The sequence below is a fragment of the Channa argus genome, chromosome 6 (genome assembly GCF_033026475.1).
Source record: "Channa argus isolate prfri chromosome 6, Channa argus male v1.0, whole genome shotgun sequence".
Classification (NCBI taxonomy): Eukaryota; Metazoa; Chordata; class Actinopteri; order Anabantiformes; family Channidae; genus Channa; species Channa argus.
In genome coordinates this window covers 13,002,077-13,020,963 of record NC_090202.1, presented here as the reverse complement: position 1 = coordinate 13,020,963, position 18,887 = coordinate 13,002,077, and the positions used below count along the sequence as shown (strand labels likewise).

At 38.5% G+C, this 18,887-nt stretch overlaps 3 protein-coding genes across 9 annotated transcripts in view; 2 read left to right on the top strand and 1 right to left on the bottom strand.

The window, feature by feature from the left end:
• The first annotated feature begins 1,255 nt into the window (after positions 1-1,255).
• Positions 1,256-2,704, top strand: LOC137128472 (sarcolipin). The gene is made up of 2 exons (XM_067506517.1): positions 1,256-1,432; positions 1,842-2,704. Exon 2 carries the CDS (start codon positions 1,996-1,998, stop codon positions 2,089-2,091), a length of 96 nt encoding a protein of 31 aa, XP_067362618.1. The 5' UTR covers positions 1,256-1,432; positions 1,842-1,995; the 3' UTR covers positions 2,092-2,704.
• On the bottom strand, positions 2,705-10,454 carry kbtbd3 (kelch repeat and BTB (POZ) domain containing 3). Of its 5 annotated transcripts, XM_067506511.1 has the most exons (10): positions 9,957-10,454; positions 8,522-8,807; positions 8,287-8,452; positions 7,976-8,158; positions 7,516-7,689; positions 7,121-7,408; positions 6,271-6,513; positions 5,892-6,182; positions 5,580-5,729; positions 2,705-5,128 (listed from the first exon to the last, which is right to left on the bottom strand). In XM_067506511.1, the coding sequence occupies exons 2-10, from the start codon at positions 8,794-8,796 to the stop codon at positions 5,006-5,008; spliced, it is 1,893 nt and encodes a 630-aa protein (XP_067362612.1). In that variant the 5' UTR covers positions 8,797-8,807; positions 9,957-10,454; the 3' UTR covers positions 2,705-5,005. The 5 variants fall into 5 exon arrangements, with proteins under 5 accessions (XP_067362612.1, XP_067362609.1, XP_067362611.1 ...); XM_067506508.1 differs by having other exon boundaries at positions 8,287-8,807; XM_067506510.1 differs by having other exon boundaries at positions 2,705-4,804; positions 8,287-8,807.
• A 93-nt stretch (positions 10,455-10,547) lies between these two features.
• The window catches only part of fam168a (family with sequence similarity 168 member A), a 30,551-nt gene continuing 22,211 nt past the window's right edge, over positions 10,548-18,887 (top strand). Inside the window, exon 1 of one of the 3 annotated variants that reach the window (XM_067506513.1) lies at positions 10,548-10,695. The gene's annotated coding sequence lies outside the window, so the exon portion shown is untranslated. Of the gene's footprint in view, positions 10,696-10,835; positions 10,973-18,887 lie in introns of those variants that run through there. The other 2 variants (XM_067506515.1, XM_067506514.1) reach the window with 2 other exon arrangements.

The following is an 18,887-nucleotide window of genomic DNA, read 5'->3' as shown; positions in this document are numbered from 1 at the left end:
TCCTACAATTGTGCACATTTGCATTCTGGATTTATACTTCTCTTATCTGTGTGGTGCATACACTCCCAAGCCACAGTCAACACTCAGGTAGTTTGTATCAGTACAAAGACTGGAAGCAAGTGGAAACGGCTATTCTGGCTCTGTCCAAAGGCAACGTAATGCACCAAACAACACTTCTAAAGCTTGCTAATTAACGCATCCTTTTGTGTTTACAGTTGCAGGCTTACAGCTCGGTTATGTGAGGGGCTATTTTTTGGCTGGGAGCAATAACTTCTGAGAGTCTTCAGTGGTTGTCAGGCAAATGCATGAGGATGATTAAGAAAGTCAGAGCACACTTCCAAGAAATGGTCTGTTACATAACCCCCTTCCGCTCCAAAAGCAAAAATAAAAAATAGAGCAGAATCCTGAACTAGGTCAGGGTGAAACAATATGTTTTTATTAATTTGTGTGGATGTACTTTAATGCCATCATGAAGGATCTACATTTAGATGAATATTTAGGTAGGTGCCAGTAGTCCACTATTGATTATGTTATTGATTATGATGTGGAAATGGGTCAGGTCACAACAGTAGCAGGTTAGGATGAGGTCAACTGACCAAATAGAGTGTTTGGTTTGTTCCAGCCTTGTGTTATAGTCTGTTCCCACCCCACATAGTATTTCTAATAGTTTGCTTATCTCTTAGGGCTAACGTTGGATTATGGATAAAAGTAACCCCAGAGTATGCAAATAGATATCAGGATATTCCCAATTTGTCCCTGTAGTTTTTTGCTTTTTTCACAGTCAGCAGGGAGCAGAACTTGACTCAGCCTGGCTGCCTGCCATCCTGCTATTGTATAATGACTAACACTCATCATTAACCATAACAAACAATCAAAGTAAGTGTAGTGGCACAAAGGTCTGCACTGTATACGTATGTACATGTATGCTTTTCTTAATATTTTACTAGGTCCTCTGAGCATAATGCATGAAGTGAATTTCCCCAGATACGAAGTGATACAGTTACAGTTTTCTATATCTGTGTTTGGAACAACCCTAATCCACCTTGTATCTGCAATCATGTTTTATAAATAACCTTGCCTCCCTCCCTGTTCTATGTGAGACAGAGACTCTGTATGGTTATGGATGGGAAACACTTCAGTTAACTGAGATTGTGGAAAACAACACACTCTATTGGCTGGGTGGTGACATCAGTCTGTGTGTATGTGAGCCATGGGCGGTCCACCGAGGATGACTACTTTAGGAGCGGGTCCTGCCCTTGGTGACTACAGAAAGCTGGACAACAGAGAGAAGATCAACTGATTATTGATGCTAAAAAGATTTCCAGTAAGAAGACAAGCTGATTTTTTAAAGGTCCTCAAAAAGAAAGGAGCAGAAAAGAGCATCTGTGTTCCCCTGTGCATCCCCTTTTTGATTACAACCAAAAGAGGATAGGTAACAGTCTGTCTGTATCTCAGTTTATCTAACATATGATTTTGTATGCAAGGTATTACATATGCATTGCATGAATGTGTGTGGGTGGTTTTATGCCTTGTGTCCAGTGTGTACATGTGTACAGTGTGTACAATAATCTCCCCTCTTTTCTGATGACTGATACTGAACAAATACTACGAACAAATGCAGTCAACTAAGAAGTGACTGATCCTACTAATCTGTGATAACAGAGGCAACATTCATGTACATGCAAATGCAGAACTGGAATGCACACATACTCACACACACACACAGACACACACTTATTCTTATAAAATAGTGCCTACATATAAGCTTTGCTAATAGCTAAATTTATATTAACACAACTGAAACATAGTTTTATTTCCTCTTTCTCTCTGCTTTCTCTGAGGTCTTGGAACCGTGTCTAAGAAGAAGCTGCACCTCTTCATCAAAAAACACACAACACATATCCTTGTCTACTTTTGTCCTCCCTCCTCTGTTCAGCAGCAGATCCCTTTGCATTACCCCCAACTCGTTGGATCTTCTCTCTCTGTGACACCATCATGGACCGCTCAACACAGGAGCTGTTCCTCAACTTCATGATCGTTTTAATTACTGTCCTGCTGATGTGGCTGCTGGTAAAATCCTACCAAGACTAAACCATGAAGAAAAAAATGAGGAAAAGAATGAGAGGCAGAGGAGAAGCAGAGAGAAGTAAAGAGGGGAGCTAGCATGGTTACTGTAGGACTTTGCTGCAAATTAAAATTTGTTCAGACACAGGGTTTACTTTTTTCCCCATTCTATTAGTCCATGGTCACAGGTTTGGTCCAGAGTTATAGAAATCATATGAAATCAGAAGCCATGTGATTTTATTGCAGCTATAACCCAGGCTAAATGTCAATGACAAATAAGTCTTGGATCTGTACGTATTCCAAAGTGTTTTTAAATGTGGCCTTGAATTTCTGGCAAGAGCCAAAAGGTTTAATCATAGAACAAATGGGAGGGGGAATAAACATAATCTGGCTGTAGTTCTTGTTTAACATGGCTGCTGCAATGTCACCACAGTAATCTTAACAACAGTCATGTCACTGTGTGATTCATGTGACCTTCGTGATACAATGAACCATATTGTTGTGTCTATTGTTCTGTTTTCACTTTAGTGATGAATTTCTCAAATGCAGATTCAGTATTGTACCATAAAAGAAGATGTCAACACTCATAATGAAGCACTGAGTTTATGTTCTTTTGTCATAAAAACTTTAATTTGTTGGATTCTGGCCACCATTTTCTCCTTTTGACTAAGTTTGAGCAGATCTACCTGCAAATAGACCGAAGCTACAGAGCATGTTCCTTTATGATAGACATGCACAGATAGCATTGAACATTTTCACTTGCTGACAGAACTGAAGCAATCATATGCAGAAGATCAGCTGATCCGTTGATTGATAACATATAGAATCGCTGTATGCATCATAAGAGGAGAAAAGGGGCATGCAAGGATACAACAGATTGAAACAGAATAAATGCAAATTCAAAAATCCACCACATAACTTACACAGCCGTGCCATGAAATTATTTTAGCTTTTAGCTACAAGTTTTAGATTGTATATTATATATGAACAGCTCTCCAGCTAGAAAAAGAAATAGATAAATACCATTTAATGCAGACAATGAAAAGTCTTATCTGCTTGTTAAGTGATGACAAATGGCCCCAAGGATCATACTGTTTCTGGATCCAATATTCAGTCTATTTTCCAGAGTTTAATAAGCATCATCCATTCATGACCCTTAATAAATATTTATGATTATAAAGATGTTATTTATAATATCTAAAATATTAATCTTTGCATTTCCACAAACCTCTACACAATTGGTGTGTCATGTTAGGTTCCCTGTTGTTTTAATCAATCTGAATGTAAAATCACCTGCCAGCTTTCATTACCCACTTTCCCGTATTAAAGAACTGTTTCTTAGATTGATTTTTTTGAATCAACGAAAAATAATTGTTGCAATTTCAACAAAAGATCCCAATAAATTCTTTGGGTTTTAGGACTTGTTGTAGCTGAAACTAGCTAGCCTCCTACCAACTTCTTTCTTGTATTTGTTTTTGTTATTTTTGTTATTTTTTATTTTTTTGGCTTCCTAAATGTTGCCTTGCTGTTATCTTCAAATAAGTTAATTGCAAATAAGAATAACTAAGCTAAGGTTAGATACAGCAGGGTTGTAAAGTTGAAACAATGTACATACTGTATCTGCTATATTGACTAATGCATGGATCCTATCTTTAACTCCAAATGTTTGTTCCTTAATCCAGATATATCCGAATATTGCAACATTTCCCAAGAATCAAAAGGGCTCGTCCTGAGTAGGTGACAGTCTGGACCAGTGGCATTAGGAAATCAAAGTTAGAAATCTAAATACACACATTGGAAACAGAACAGTCTGAGCATCGTGGTTTAGGTTTAAACTTAATATTCCAATTGTTTCCAATATTTCCATGACAAAATTTGAAGCAAGAGATAGTCAGAATGAGAGAGAGAGAGATGCGGAATAGCAAGCTAGTGCAGAAGCAGCAAGTGAAATTACCTAGTATTTGATGATAATTGTGTGTTTGTATGTGTGTGTGCCCTCCACCCAAGCAGCTTGCACATATCTCATGTCTTTGTTTAATGCAAAGGGAAAATGTGGTGTGGTTATAGAGGAATTTTTATGTATTACACAATAGCTGTGCTGTCATGATTCTGCTGTTTGGTTTGGTATTTGTATATGGATCTGTGAAATTTGCCTAATCATCAGAAGAACTGTCTACACTAATTACTGGAGTTTAAAGAATAGCAACCTTTATTTACTCTTACCAATCTCCTACTGAACAAGGACAGTATGCTGTGTGGGGCATGGATTTAATAAAGGCATGTCTCATTACCCATCCACTGTAGAGTGTGACCACTCACAGGTGTTGTGCCTTTTTTGGGCACCCTTTTCTTGCTTTGCAACTATTTAAAAGATTGTTGCTGGAACAAAATAATTTAATTTTCAGGGAGTAAACCCCCTAAAATCAGGAAGGGTTCAAGTCTTTATAAATAGATCTTAGACAATAGTTTACATTTCTAAATTCTAGCTACAGGAGTGCTGTTAGTTTATAGATGCCACAGAGGCATTCTCTATTTAAACCAAGATAATTTATATTTAACTAGTACTAAATAGTTGTTTAATTTAACAGGGTTCCTCCATGGGAGTGACCCTATTAGAGTGACACAACAAAGATCCTACAATGGCAGGCATGGTACAATATGGTACAATTTAATGATCAAAACTTAAAATTAAATAATTTAAATAAATCATCTGGCTCAGTTGTTTTTGTGTTATGATGATCTGGGGGAAGACAAGTGGTTTTAATTAAAGACATGTTAGCCATCAGTCACATGCACAGATATGAAAGCCAAGAGAGACTCAACATGGCTAACTGCTTATATTAGTGACATAGGTAACACACATGTAGTTCCACTTACATGTGTCTATGTGTTTGCATGCACATGTATATGTGTGTGTGTGTGTGTGTGTGCCTTCTGTGTATCACACTGTGACAGCCCATGGGTCTCTGTATCTGTTGAAACTGATGAGCTGGCAGTGAAACTCAGTGAGGGCTCTGGGCATTGAAGCCACTTCCTCCCACTGACTCCTTCCACTGTAGTACACCTGTACAGGTAATAAGGAAACATACTTAAAGAATAAATCCGTACTTATTAAAAGTATGGATAGTTAATGAGGAATAACATCTCTGGCCACCTCAAAATACTGCACATGGAGAATAAATGTAAATTACATATAAGAGCACAGGCCACATCTCAACTTGCCTCTAAATGCTAGTTTAGGCTCTGGTTAAACCTTTATCCTCCCTCTTTCTCCTGTCCAAGAATCCCAAATGCTAACACTTTTATATCACTTATGTTTTGCATCAGTTTTAGATGTAAATGAAGTGCATTACAATGTTTGTCTTTTGCAATGGAATAATATTTATGCCAATATTTGCCTCTTGATCTTCAGATCATATACAGTAAAGGACAGAACCAGTCTGTCATGACAGAAGCTGACACAAACCCTGTGAAAGCAGCTTTCATGGACGACAAAAGGTAAAATTTCATCCTACCTGAACTTCATCTGTGATCTCATCAGGAGAATAGTCTCCACCCAGGATGTAGATTCTGTCTCTGATACCCACTGCTCCAGCATTGAATCCAGCACACTCAAATGAACCTTCTCCCTTCCACACACAGGTCTCTGGACAAAAACTGTAGACCTGTATGGGGCAAAAGGCCCACTTTAAAATCACATTTATAGTTGGAAAACTCAAACCTCCTAACTCTGCTAACAAACACTGTCTCTTTGCGACAGATTGCAAAATGATGTCCAGTTATTAATTCATTGACATTTATTCACTAGTGCCAGTCTAATTGGTCACCTTATAAGTGGACAGGTCGCAGAGATGCAGTGTATTATGAATTGACACAGCCTTGACCAGAGTAGCATGGAAGAACTGCCCAAACTCTGCCACCAACCGGCTCCACTGGTCTTTCTGGGCGTCGTAGCAGAAGAAGCAGTCCAATGAGGGGTTGAAGGAGTCTGTGATTTCCACCTCGGATCCAAGTGTATAGATAACTGTGCCACAAGCACTGGCCTCAGGGTAGAAGATGGCAGTGGGCAGAGGGCTGACTGAGCACCAGGTCTGGGTCAAAGGGTTGTAATATTCCACCTAAAATACAGGACAGACAGAACAGAATTGTGTCCTGCACATCTCAACCAACTATTTGGTCTTGATTATACATAAAAAACACTGTTACCTCCAGCAGACTGGGAGCTACCCCTTTGGTTCCTTTTGTCCGTCCACCAATGACGAACACTCGGTCAAGACAGGTTACAGCTGTGTGCATAGTGCGGGGCTTCAGCATGGCTGGTGCAGCTGTGCATGTTAGGGTCACAGGGCAGAAGCACCAAACCTCGTCTGTAGCGTCGTGGGACAGCTCGGCCACATGGAGACGTATTGCCCGGCAACAGGTTCCTCGACAACCACCCGTGACAAACATCTTAGTTCCATGGACAAAAGAGGAAATGGTGAATGTTTAAAGAATAAAACTGAGAGCATGATGAAAACATATGTTTTAGGAAGACTAGTTAGACAGAATTGTAAATGATAACAAGTTCCACTTGTTTGTTTCAGGATTTTACTCAACATGTGCTGTAGATTTTCTGACTTTAGAAAGAAAAATTGGGAGCATCACCAAACTATTTAAATGTTCACAAAGTTATTGATTTCTATCCTGGAGGGTGTGACACCTAAAACATTCCCACAATAAATCTAAGGGGTAGAAAGATGATTAGTTAAGATGATTGGTTAAGAGAAAAATAAAAATGAAGATCTTCTCCACCCTTCTCTGCTCTTCACAGTTTACCTGACTTCTCTACGGGTTTACCTTTTTTCTTGTAATATGATAGACACAATCACCTGTTAAAATCTCTAAAAATCTCTTTGAATAAAAGACTGGGGAATCAAAAATGGTTCTTTGGTTGAACTGACATTCCGTACCAACATTACAGTTATAGCATTTAAGAAGTTGGAGTGGCTTCACTTAAAAAGGCCACAAGCAATCCAAGTTGGAAACAACTGCAGTTCTATTCCAACACTAACAATACCTTTTCAGCATAGCTGGTAAGACAGGATCCTGGTGGATCTGGTATTGTACATGCCCCTTCCCCCTGTCCTGCTGCAAGCTCTTTCCACTGGTCTGTTTCCAGACAGTAGCAGAAGGTGTGGCAAATCTCTCCGTTCTCCTCCGTCTTGTGGATGTAGATGTAGCTCTGTGTGGTGGTAGGCCTGGCATCTGTGAGTAAGCCATTATACTGACCCTGTTTGAGCTGGGCCTCCGACAGCAAGGCGAGACAGGACTCATCGCAGCAAACAGTGTCTGAATCGCACAAAGACTGACAGACGAAGCAAGGGGTAACAGAGGCAGGATGAGACAGTCACATGACCACAAACAGAGACCACATATAAAAAAATCTAATTTCAGTACACACTTTGTTTCTACCTTTAGTGTAGGTGCAGGCAGGTGGTGCAGTCTGGTTAGAGATAACAATCCTTGCAACAGTTTTTGTCTTCCCGGGAGATCGTACTCTGTCCATTTAAGAAGTGACATCACCACAGCCTCCTCACTGGGGACATTTAAAAAATCTGACCTCAGGCATTCCTCCAACACATTCACCTAGAAGAGGCAGTACAAATGTTAACCCAAAATTGAGTCTCAGTCAGCTAGGCTTGGTGTGAATGAGGGTGATAATAATGGAAGGCTTCTAGATGTTTCAAGTTGCTCTTAAAACAGTTTATTGACATATGTAGTCTCATGAGAACATGAGAATAGGTCTCAGTCATTGTAACTATTTTCCCCTAAAGCAATTGTAGGAAATATTCTCAAATATTTAGGTTTTCTATAGGTATATGAATGGAATACTGAGATGTAAAAATATTCTTAATCTGGTCGCAAGCATCACCTGCATATCTAAGAAATCCAAGGTTTTGGAAAGGTCAGAAAAGTTCTGAACCACAAAATCATTGGCACTTTGGAGAAGGGAGACTGAGCCGTAGGCCTCAGCAAGGGACAAGAGGGACAGACAGTTAGAAAGATCCATGGTTCCTAACAGGAAGTCACTGCAGGCTCGGGACATGACAGATACCTGAAGAAACCACAAATCAAAATATTACATATTTATGTAACCGAAACATTACCCTACAGTATATATGTTTGAAGGAAAGGAGAAAGAATGCAGAGATATTCTGAGGGTGCTGATGAGTGTATATATACCTGCAGAAAGGAGGCAAGCTGAAACAGCATGTCTACATTTCCATCAGTGATGAGTGCCTCTCCCGAGTAGGCAAAGTCTAGAAAGGAACCCACTGCCACTGGACACTGGTTACGCAGAGTCACTGAACCATCATCCCGCTCTCGCATGTCCACCTCAAACATAGCTCTAAACACAGAACAGTCACACATAATATTAACATTAACAAATAGATACATAGATAGATAGATTAAATACCTGAAGAAATCACTGCATGCTGCCAAAACACAGCGATGGCAGGGAAAACTGTGTTCCTGCACATTGATGGTGAAATCAAACAGTAAGCCTCGCTCCCTGAAGGATCGGAGCACACTCAAGAGCTGCAGCCCGTGGGACTCAGACACTCGCAGGAGGGTTCGATGTTCTGGGACCCCATTGCATTGTGGAGCACTGCCAGTTTTGCGATTGGGGGTGCTGGTGTTGGAGTTATGGGTATTTGGGTTACAGGAAGATGATTCTTGAATTTCCTCCATTTTGGCAAATTCTGAAAAATTCAAAAGTAAAAAGTAACATAGATCATGTTGCAATGTCTTAGACAAATGTGAGTAGAGATTTAAAAAAAATTAATGCATTTAACATGCAGCCTACCCCCCCATATAACTATAACTAATATTTCCACAACACTCTGCAAGTATAATATTACTGAGAACAGTTTAAGAAAAGATCTTAGTGTCTTGCACATTCAGTACTGCAACACACGTTATTTTACTTCAAATAAACATGTTTCCCTTTAAAAGCTGTTGTTAAAATCTAAAGTATTTGAATATAGAAATTCGGATAAAACACAGCGGTAGGTAAACCGAAGCCCACTCACCGTGTCAGCACCTCGGACAGCTCTCTCCATGCCATTCTAACTTCCGGAAGCAAAATCACGCGAGGACTCCGGAGTCGCTAGCCTTACAACAACATTATTGTTCCCCAATTTTTATTTTTATTTTTTTAATAAAATAGAAATTAGATTTTAATACCGTGTATAATTATGCGCGTGGGTGTATGTGCATGTGTGCGCGTGCGCGTGCGTACAGCTCTTATAGTTAGAAGGAGGGGCAATACCACCTGGGAATTGTAGTCCACATTTATTGGTGGGCTAAAAACTAAAACCGACAGTGTGCACAAATATAAGGTCTATGGTATAGTGCAGAAGGCATTTATCCGTTAGAAACAGCGACATATTAATGTTCACAAATACTACAGGCATTGTCACTAGTCAACACTTTTTCTGGGTTGGTTTGCTGTTCTGTTTGTATCGGCAAGAGTTGTTATGTATTAGCCTAATTTTTTTATTTCAATTGTACCTGCAGATGTATCTCCGTACATTTAACTAAATGCAAAAACCCTTCCGCGAGAAAAGCCTTAATGGGGAAGAATTAAGGAAGATTAAGAATATTAAGCAAAAGCAAAAATAATAGTCTATTATTGTCTATAATAAACTGTGGAAAGAGTAGTCTCATTTCATATGTAAAAATAATCCCTATGGACCTACAACAATAACTTACATATGCCTAAAATGCATTGCCTGTTTACGTCGGCGTTGTATTGTTGTTGCATCTTTTCAAATATTCCATTCAGACCGTGCATACTGCATCACAATTACATTAACACTAATTCTTTAACGCACGTGCAATTCACTTACCCACCACTGGATGACGCCACTTTTCTGTGAGAAAAAGGTTGTGGCATCAAAAGGATCTGAGATCGTGAACGTGGACTTCCAAATATGCTGCAGTACCCTTTCAGGCACCAAAGTGCTGCTGCCTTCCAAATATCACACTTTCAGGCCGTAAGGAACTACCGTAACAGAGTCCTGCACTGCAATACTACTAATAATAATAATAATGAGACGAAGAAGAAAAGAAGAGGAAATGCGATGACCAAGGCCATGTTACCGAATGTAATGACTCCTCAGCCATAAATGAAGTGCAGACAAAGCTGATCACAGAGTCGTGTATACATGATCCGTGTATACATTCGACTTAAATTACATTGACCTTCACCTACACCAATAGGCCTAACAAAGAACCTTAAAGCTCTGAGTGAATACGTGTATGAAGCAGAAGCTAAGGCCATTCCTTCACCCTTTTACTATTATTAATCATTTGATTGGGTTGTATGTGTGCAATCTATTCAACTACAAGCTGACATTAGGCTATTAAAAGACCCCCTCCTCTCTCCTTGCATCCCTGCATCCCTCCCTCCCTTTCTCCCTCCCGGCAGTGCATCCCCATCCCCCACACGGTGACCGTCTCTTTGGGTGAAAGCTGTCTTCCCAGCGCCACTGGCCCGACAAAACGTTGCTGTAGCAGAGCGGACATACGGGAGAGAGAGCACGTACACATACGGGAAATCTTTTGTTGTTCGACCGAGTGGCTTTGGTAAGTCTTATCTGGTTGGTGGTATAGAGGGCAAGTATGGCCATGTATCAACTTGCTCGTTGTCCGATTTTTGTCTTTTTTCCCTCCGCATCCCTTCAATTGTCCTCCGTGGTTACCACGGTGGGGAAGTAGCGGGCTAAGCTAAACAGGCTAGCTGAAATAGCGGAATCAAACTGCTGCTAGTTGCTGCATCAGTAAGGCTGTTGGCATAAATTATTAGCGGCTATGGGATAAGAATTAGCTGCGTTTGAGTCGGTACCGCCCAGTGTGACCTACTGTGAGTATTTTTGCCACTTTATGAATCTTTCCCATGCTAGCTGGCTAATTAGCTATTTGAGAAGCGTGAACGAAGGGATGCAGGGATGCTACGGCGAGTTAGCGGTTTTCTTTCCAGGCTAGCAGGCAAGCTAAGCTAACGTTAGTATTATGTGACCCGCATAGATTCCTACATGGGCTGCTGCGGAATGGTCGAATAGCCATGCTAACTGTAGCTAATCTGGTCATAATTGGCAAGATGGCATCTCCGAGTTGTAATCGAGAAATCGGTGGATTTTCAAAATGGTGTCTTAAGGTTGTTTGAGTGTGACCATTTTTGTCCAACCATGGCTGTTTTGGCGTTGCTTGCTATCTTTGGAATGCAGTGGTAGTGCCAGTGCGTGCCATACACTGATGGTTAAAACTTACAAATTAACCACTGATGTAGTGAATTCAAATGCCTGTATATAAGGGTTTGTTCTGCAGGCTGTAGCCACCGTTGTAAACAAAACCTATCAATTTTGGAGTGGAGCTACATTGTTCTCAAGTGAGTTCTGTACCGCTGCTGCCATGTGTTTGAAAAAAATCATAAATATAGTCTGGCCACAGTGGGGTATTGTATATTCTTCATACGTAAATGTTTGCATTCAGGTGGTTAACTGCATCGATGTACCAATCATTTCCAAGTTCAAAACAAACAGTTCAGTTAAATGAGGAATCCAGCTTCTGTCACAGTACAAATTGTAAATTCAGAACTGCTTGAGAGAGAGTATGGATGAAACTGGTATGGATTTAGGGGTAGTCACTTTACCAAATCGGTACCTTTTTTTTGGCATCAATCTCATTACAATGTAAGAATATGATGAAAAGCCCATGGCTCATATTTTCATAGAACATTTTTCATTTGAATGTGTTAAATCCAAAGATAATCTATTTGCACAGAAAAAAAACACAAGGGGTATCTTCGTTGGTCAGCAGTTGGAATTGAGAAAATGTGTTTTGTTTTTTATATTTGAGAAACTGGTTATCAGAAATCTCTTAATTATGTCAGTGTATCACTGTAGCCTCACATAGTGTAAAGAGATGAGACAAATGCTGGAGGCATATTAGTCTTCTTTTCAATAATTAGTCGTTTTCAATGAAATAGATTATCATCGTGAGTTTTTCTTAGTGGGCGTTACAGTCATTGACTGCTAATGACATTTAATTAAAGAAACCTTGGTAGTCTAAACAGATATATTACTGTTATTACTTTTCTTGGCCCTTAACATAGAAATTTAGTGTAAGTATTTCTATGATTAAATATTAGCCTGTTTTGTAGAGACTGAAAAAAATGTTGCTTCGTGTATGTTTTTTGTTTTGTTTTGTTATCCTAAGGCAAATTACTATATAGACATTTTTAAATAATAATATTTAATAGAAACCATTCCTGATTCTACTTGACTTCATCTAGTAGAATCTGGAATGGAAAAAAACACAGTCTTAGTTGCAAAGGCTGTGCAAAATCAAGAAGCATCTGGTAAAACTGCATCCCCGGAATAAATGTATGTAATGCAAGGGCAGTTACTGTGTTTACATGGACTAAAAGAAATGGGGTATACTCTGCAATATCAGCATTCTGGGGTAATTTGGAGCAGTGTTTACATGCACTTAAGAAACTTTACTAAAAATCCGCGTATGTATGCAGCAGAAGAAGAGTATCCTGGTTTGAGTATGTGGGTTTTGGCATGTACTGAACACAGTCTCATGTTCATGAATGGCGGGCCATAAAACCATCAGACTACTGAAGACTAGAGTCACTTAATATTACAAGTCAACTGTTCTATAACAGACTGTCGTCATCCCAGAATTTTATTCAGATGCGGTTAAAACGCTTTGAGTGATGATCAAATCAGTGGATGAAATTATTCCAGACAACACAAAATTTTCCCTCCTCATATTTTTTTTTGTCCAGCTCACAGCTCTGCAACATGATAGTTTTTTCCCCCCACATTGCCACAGATGTGTGGCAAATTTGTGTGGTTGGATTAGCTGCAGTCTCTAAAAGGATCGTCAGATTTGGAAATTAGTACGACTAAAATCATTAGTCCATTACTATGGCTGTAAGTAATGATTATTTCCATTATTGGTTTCTCTATCAAAATCAACACCTTTCAGCTTGTCCCTTCAGGGGTCAACACAGCGGAATATGCGATTTATTAATTTAAAAAAATAAATAATAAGAGAAATAATTTACAAAATGTGAAACAAACAAAAATCCTCAAACGGAGAAGCTGCAACCAGTGATGTTTTACAGTTTTGCTTTATAAATGGAAAGGTAACAATTGTTGTGACATAAAGTACTGAATAAATTCGATGCACTAGCTAGTGGTAAAATGGCCAACACATCCAACATTTGTTTTGGTTGACATTGACTACGTTTACATGCACATAACCAGGTTCCTGGAAATCTGTGTCTACATGCAGCAGAAGAGTAATGTAATTTCTCCCCCATCTCTGAGTTATTTTTGAAGCCCACTGCACAGATTTGCAATGTATAGTGATTTCTTTTCTTGTGTGTTCGTGTCACGGGGGGGGCAGCACAGAGGGAGGAAAAGCAAAAAATAAAAGGAAATGCATGCAGCTGATCCATAATGGGAACTGTCTGAATTTAAAAAATCTGTGGGGGAAAGTGACTGATTACACTTCTGCGAGGCACTAGTTAAGTTTTCTGTCAGACTTTGGACGTCCCCCTGTCTTATCTTTCATTCAGGCTTTCACTCAGCTGCGTTTTCTTATCTGCAGCCTTTTGTTGTGTACATGCGCAGTTGGGGAAAGCTGATTATAGAATGTATACATGGCAAAAAAAAATTGGCTGAAAAATTGGCTTTCTGATGATTTTGGAAACCAGCTTTCTCGTTTGCATGACAGTTAAGAAATCAGCTTTACCTAGAATGTCGACTGTAACTTGAATGCAATTGCAGGTTTAATAAAATTATAGAGATGATAAACTAAAATTGGTAGAGGTGTGTGTTGACAAAAAAATGGAGTTACAACAGTAGTGTTAGCTGTCACTGTTTCCTTGGAGATACTTACATGAATGGCTTTGGCTGTAAACAAACTAGAGTAACAAAATAAAACCAAAGACATTTATTCATGTTACCTCAATCATATGGAAATGACAGACATCTCCCCTCCTCAGTTCTTTTGTTTGCCTTATTGTGCAGGGTTTAATTAAAAAAAAAAAAAAACAACTAACAAAAATAATACAATCTGTATAGAAGCAGTAGTTATAGCCACCTATTAGGAACCATTACTGTGTGACAGTAACTACTTTTGCATGCACTTAAGTACTCGGCGTACTCTGAAAAATCAGCTTTTTCTGGTATCTGGGGAACAGTGTTTCCATGCAGTTTGGAAACCTGGTTATGGGAAATCCGCATATACATGCAGCAAAAGGATAACCTGATTTCTCCTCCACCTTGGAGTTAATTTGGAAGCCTGGTGCACAGTTTTTCACTGTATAATGATGTAAAACACTGCTTTCTGACTTTTAACTCTCTTCACTCAGCTGAAGTTTCTGTCTGCTGCCGCTTGAATTCGTCTTTTAAGTAAATCTCCCCTCGATAAAGTAAATGTTAAAAATTATGGTTGTCATAAAATATAATCCTCAGGTACTATTGTTTTTATTTTTTTATTACTACTGTACTACTCTGGTGACCTAGAAACAGTTTGAAGTGTCACACTGTCCTATTTATATCAAGCAGTTGCGCTCATTATTTGGAACGCTCAACTCTTTATATGACTTAAGAACACAGATTTTTGGCTACTTTGATATCAAAGTACTCTAATGTTTTTAAGTTTTATTTTATTTTTTTTTTATGCTTTGACTCATGCACATGTGGACATCCATTAACTGCGCGCTGTCTTTATTATTGATATATACAGTCGTAAGCAGCTCTAGTAAAAGCTCAACAAACAAAGAAAAAAATTGCTGGCATAAAGTTTGCAGCTGTTATCTTTTGCTTTGGCATCTGTCAGCACACATCTTTGTGAACACATCTGGACCAAAATTGTACATGCTTAAACTAAACATTTATGCTTTGCTTAAACCCGAAGTTATTCATTTGCCTTAGAAAAACAAAGCAGCCGATGTCATTAGACAGTTTTATCAGATTATATTAAACAAAAGCTAATATATTAAGGATGTTAAAACTGCATCTATGTGCAACTGCTGTTATCTACAGCTGCCTACCATGGGCCAGGGCCAGGAACACCCACTGGCGTTTGTGGGATACACAAGCTGTCAAACACTGCGTCCCTCTGCTTTCAGGTATCCCCCATGCGTCACAATTGTGCTTGATTAGGTTGCTTTAAGCACTTTAAACTTTATTAATCTCTTATTTTGAATTACGGTAGTCAATACACTTCTCTGTCTATAATAAGGAAAACCTTGTTTAACTGCAACTAGTATAAAAAGCAGCTGGAAGGATTTTCGCAAGTTCCAAAATTCTAGCACATATTACGCTTCACTCATACTGCCATTTAAATTTAGTATTTATTAATCCATTTTACTTTGTCACTTTGAAAGCCAAGATAGGACTGGCCCCAAGCTACATCTCAGTCCTCTTAATGTCTTATTGCTCTTCTGATGATGCCAGTGTCCAAATCGAAAAACAGAGGTCAGAGAAAGTTTGCTGTCAGAGCTCCAAGACTAAGAAACAGCTTACACGAGGTAATCAGGATGAATAAATCGGTTTTGTGTTTTTAAAAAGTTTCTTAAAATAAATTTTTAATGACCAAATTTCTCATTACTTTTTTATGATGTTTTCATAAAACACTTTGCATGCACTTTGCTGTAAAGTTTACAGTCGTAAACCATTTTGAGAATGTGCTGTTCCAAAAATATAGTAGTATTATTTTATTTATTTTTAATGGACAGCTTCGATACAGACATCTATGATGGAATTAGACAAGTCAATGATTGAACAGAACGGGCATGGCATTCTGGTACACTTGAAAAGGGTAATCTACTGTATGTCTGCTAGTTTTTTCATCACTGGGGGAGTGATGTTGGTCTGAGATTAAGCTTTCCATTTGTTCTTTAAGCATCTAGGTGAACTGAATAACAACGCTGCTTAGGTTGGACCATTGTCTTTTCATGGACCCCTGCAAGATTTGAGTATTAAAGAAAACAACAATGCTCAACTGTCCTTTGTGTTGAGAAAGCGTAATTCATAGCAACAGATAAGTGAATGGCATTGATAAGCAACTCTTAAATGTCCCTCACTAATGAGTTTTTTATTTATTTATTTATTTGTAGGGAATAAAAATAATGGCTTAGTTCAATATTATTGGTTGCTATTCTAACTACAGTGTAATGGCTTTATTTATTTTTTATTTGTCAAGTCCCACCTTTACCACAAGCAATATTGCCTGTTAATATTGCTTGAGGATATTGATTTTTTTATAATGGGTTTAACTGCCAAGTACTAGCTCATAAAGGTGTGTTTGTGTGTGTTTGTGTGTGTCTCAGTCAGTCGGTCACTGGTGCTCACATTTATGATGCAGTTTCCCTTATTTAACCCGTAGCTTTTAGAAATGACTAATTATGGGAACAGTATATTGTAAAATTGTTGTTCCACGTTGTCTGGTTTTGCTGCTGATTCTGGCCCCTCCTTATATTTTGGTGGTTCAGATTTATCTTAAACATATTGTTGGTATTCTGGGTTTCTCTGCAACAGTGTTATTCTGTAAAATATTCCAATGATAAAACTGTAGATGTATTAGCTGTTTTAGTACATGTGTAGAGTTTTAATATTAAGACAATCTGCTTAAGAATAAATATGGTCTTAAAAGTTCACGAGTTTAGCAACAATAGTTTTAATGAATAGTCACTACAGTTCTTTACATACTTTTAGCTCTTTTGAGTGAAGTTAACATTGTATCTGAAATTTTTTTGAAGGCTCTGTCCAACCGTCCAACAACCTACTCTTCTAATGTCTAATGAATGTTACAGCCTCAGTAGGTGATTTGCATGGCTCTAAACTAGGATTATTTCCAGGATCATTTAGCCTCAGTGTCACAGTTGTCATTCCTTAGTTGCTGTGAGAACTCATTAAAAGTCATATACCATGCTCTTTTTTTTTTTTTTTTTAAAGGCCTTTTTGAGGATAAAGCTGTTTCTTAAAATATACAGATATAACTTAATTTGTGCCTTACATAGTATTCTACTGTTGCTTTTGCATGTTGAACATTTTGTCTATGAACATGATCATGAGACCTACTATGTATCAGAAATAAAATGTTTTATTTCCTCATCATGACCTAGATGGGTAGAGTATATTTTGCAGTCCAGAAATATAAAACAGGAAATATTATCACTCTAACCTCAATGTCGATTCCCAAGAAAACTTTAGTACCCGAGGGCCCCTAGCATGGGTAGAAAGTTCCATAAATGGATAATGTTAAAGGGTATTTATTCCCCAGTATAGGGACTGTGCACATGAAAAAAACATTTCCATATTCTGTGGGCTGGCACAATATTGTTGAATAATCCAGGGATGCAAACCCATGAGGAGTGTGACCGATGAGATGGTTTTGGAAAGAAGAAGAAGAGGATGAATGGGTGAGATGCTGTTCCAAAGTGTATAGTGCTGTCCTAGATATAAAATAGCCTATAGGTGTTTAGAGCTTGTTGCTGCAGGGCAGGTCCGTTTCTTTTTTTAATTAATTTTTTGGTGGGGGGGTTATTAGCATGGATCTGTTTGTAACAGAAGTGCGTGTCACTACCTGTATTTTGTGATGTTGTAATGATGTATGCTATATTAAAGACTTATGTGGCCTCTTTGTGTAAGCTGCTATCTATGAGTGATGGGATCCTTCACATACAAATTTTGATGTAATCTCAGAAGATTTTTTTTAAAATTCTGTTTTGTTGGTGCTGGTTTGAAGTGGGCAGGACAGATGAGCTAAGCTGGTGAGCATTAATACACTTAATAAATACCTGGTACATTATAAAATGTCAGGATAATGTCACCGCACATAAGGAAAAACCCACATAGAGTATTAGGTCTTCCTCCATATATTTTACATATTATCACATCACGTTGCATTCAGCAATTCATTGTCTTATGGTTTTTCTTTCTGTTTTCTTCGTGCATTAAAACATTCTCTGGTTTCTTGGGTCATGTGACCGAAGTGAAATGCTTTCCTTTTTGGAGGATTAAAAAAAGTTTAGTTCTATTCTCTCCTTTGCTGAAGTGTGATAACGCCCACTGATTTTGATTTGTTGCTTTAAGAGTAGATGCCTGGTGAGGTATTATGTGGGAGGATAGAGTCTGTGTGGGGGTTGTGTTGTATTGTACGCGTTCTCCAGGAATGGTAGCTCTTTGTGTGTGTGTGAGTGTGAGAGAGAGAGAGCTTTTATTTTTTCCGAATCCTTCACTCCTTCCTCATTATTACCTCTTCTGTTACCCCTCGGCTGCAGAATCTGCCCTTTTGAGGACTGGAACTAACATTATTGTTTTGAAATATGTATATTAAAAAAACACAAATGTGACAAAGAACATAGTAGATCAAAAATCATGGACCTCTGACCTGTCTCATTACTCCAGTTACACAAAACATTGAACAATAGATGCACACACATACCGCAGCTCTGTTAGCATGCAGGCTATTTAGCTGTTTTTTTGTTTTAAATACATGGGCCTTGTGGTAATGGTTTCTGCATTACCCTTAAATGAAGTCCTGGTAATAGAGTGTAGGCTTAACAAAGTCCTGAAAAATAACTGGTAAAACCATGGAGCTTCAAGGTCCCCTTAATGTCAGTCCATCACTCCATAGTTAATGAAATTTCTCTCTGTCTCATTCTCTCTCTCTATCTCTGTGTGTGTTTTTGTTTTATATATAAATAATTGTCTGACATTATAAAAAATGTCAAATTTTTGCTGGTTGGA